The 2,118-nt window shown below is 44.4% G+C and overlaps 1 protein-coding gene across 1 annotated transcript; it reads right to left on the bottom strand.

Annotated features, from left to right (window-relative positions):
- Positions 1–275: 275 nt before the first annotated feature.
- Positions 276–2,110, bottom strand: LOC106632877 (paraneoplastic antigen Ma3 homolog). Its single transcript, XM_014331568.2, has one exon. It carries the CDS (start codon positions 1,914–1,916, stop codon positions 285–287), a length of 1,632 nt encoding a protein of 543 aa, XP_014187054.1. The 5' UTR covers positions 1,917–2,110; the 3' UTR covers positions 276–284.
- Between the last annotated feature and the right edge of the window lie 8 nt (positions 2,111–2,118).

Below are 2,118 nucleotides of genomic sequence, written 5' to 3'. Positions count from 1 at the left end.
TTCGACCTCTAGGAGATCACTGATGGGTTTTATAGGATGATCAGGTAAGTGTTCTTGATAGAAGGATTTGGCAATAGTGGTTACTTGAGAGCCTGAGTCGAGCAAGCAACTACATTCAACGCCATTGATAACAACTCTGGCTGTGCATTTTCTACCCACAAGTCTTTTGGGAAGTTTAGGCACTGAGTGAACATTAGCTGTTTCACATTGGGCTTTTGTTGTCTTTTTCTCAGTGGGACTTGGTTCAGATTTAGCACCCATCTGTCCCGCGACAGGGGCTCCTTCTAGTTTAAATTAAATGACTCATCAACTGGTCTGGATATTTCCCATTCTCGCTGCTTCTGTCTGAGGGCATTCCTTTTAGCTGCTACTAATGCTGGGTTGGGATCATTACTACAGCTGGAAGCGATATGACCATCTTCTCCACACTTGAAACAGTATCCAGGTTTGGGTTTGGCTGACACTGCAGCAATTTGTGGTACCTGTCCCGGCTTGTTCTGAGTTTTGGTACTTGTGTTCCTTTTTGCTTCCCTTTGAAGTTTCTGCGATCTTTTCTCTGTTTTATCAGCTCTGAGCTGTGCGATTTGAGACCTAAGGTCAGCAATTTGCTTCTGGAGGTCAGACGAATTGCTGTCCATTTCATGCTCATAATCGTTCCTACCTTGAGAGCGTGTGGTTTGCACGTTAGAATAAACACGAGTCTTTTGGATCCCCAAATGTTGTTTCATGCGGGTTGCTTTACTTGCCTGTTTGTCCTCCTCGGTGCGTAGGTGGAGGAGTAGCTCTGCAAAATGAGGTGGGTCGTCTTTCTTTTGTTCAAGTTGAAGGTTTGCAATCAATGAGCTGTCCCAACACCCTCTACAAAACTGTCTCAGGAGCTGTTTATTGATGTCACTAGAAGCAATTCCGTCTCTTTTTATGACTAGGTTTAACACTGTGTGCAATCTTTGCAGGTAATGTGAGGGTTTTTCACCTCCATTTTGATTGGTGTTTAAGAAGCGAGCAAAGAGTTCGTCACCGTCCTCTACAGTTGCATAGGCAGAATCAAGATGTTCAAGGTAAGTTTTGGGGTTTGCTTTTGGACCAAGAGCTTTCACCAGGTCCGCTGCAGGGGGTGAAAGACTTTCAACAATCTTTCGCACAACTTGAGTTTCGGTGAGCGAGGGATCAGTCAAGCAAAACTCTACGCTGCTGCGCCAAGTGTCATAGTCAGTTTCGAAAGGAGGATGTGGAACTCTCCCTGAAAAAGGTTTCAGTCTGTATTGCGAGTTTGGTGGGGGAATAACTTCACTGCTTTTAACAATATGCTCTACAATAACCCGCTGCACTTCAGGTGTGCTTAAAAGGTTGGTGGGAATCTGAGGGGTTTGTTTCTCAGCCTCTGCCGGTGGGTGAGTATTCAAGGCACTTACATGGTTGCTATTGGGTGTTAAAGGGGGAGAAGGTAGGGCCTCATCACTGTAGGGCACTTGCTCTTGTTCAGTGGAAGGCTCAACTGTGTGAACATCCCCTCCCAATGACTCCCCAATTTTAGCTAGTTCATCCATCAAAAGGTCTTTAAACGATCGGTTGCTTCGTGCTGCCACATCTTTGAGCTGTGACAGGTAAGTTACAGTAGCTGATGCGCTGGTTTCAATGCTATACGCACTGGCTAGGTCTCGAATGTGATAGACAACTTCAGGTTTCACAGTGCAAGGTCTGTCATAAGGCAAATATCTTTTCTCTAGTTCTTTAGCAGTAGCCTCATGTTGAAATTCCACAATAATCTGACCACCAGTTGGTAGCTTAATCTGCCTACTGACAGGACCGAAAGCTTCTAAGAACTCAATTATTTCTTTATCAATGTCTGTGTTAGTTAAACCACTGACCAAGACAGCATTTTGAACTTTAACATTCTCTGTTTTCACAACTTCCATGGTTTGGACACGTAAAAGTGCCAATAGAAAAAATACAAGTCACTGTGAAGCTCCAGGCACTCTTAATTGTTTTATTAAATTTTGGGTGGACTAACAACTCGGCAAACCCTCCTGGCTGGCTCGCCACTTTCTGTAGCCAAGTACAGGATAGGGTAGGGGAAATTAAAGTAAGATGGAGAGAATGGGCCAATAGCTAGATTCG

This window comes from Haplochromis burtoni, unplaced genomic scaffold (assembly GCF_018398535.1).
Source record: "Haplochromis burtoni strain Fernald_Lab_line unplaced genomic scaffold, NCSU_Asbu1 Contig_3343, whole genome shotgun sequence".
Lineage (NCBI taxonomy): Eukaryota > Metazoa > Chordata > Actinopteri > Cichliformes > Cichlidae > Haplochromis > Haplochromis burtoni.
Note: the sequence above shows the minus strand (reverse complement) of the source record. Positions and strands in the feature narration are given on the sequence as shown.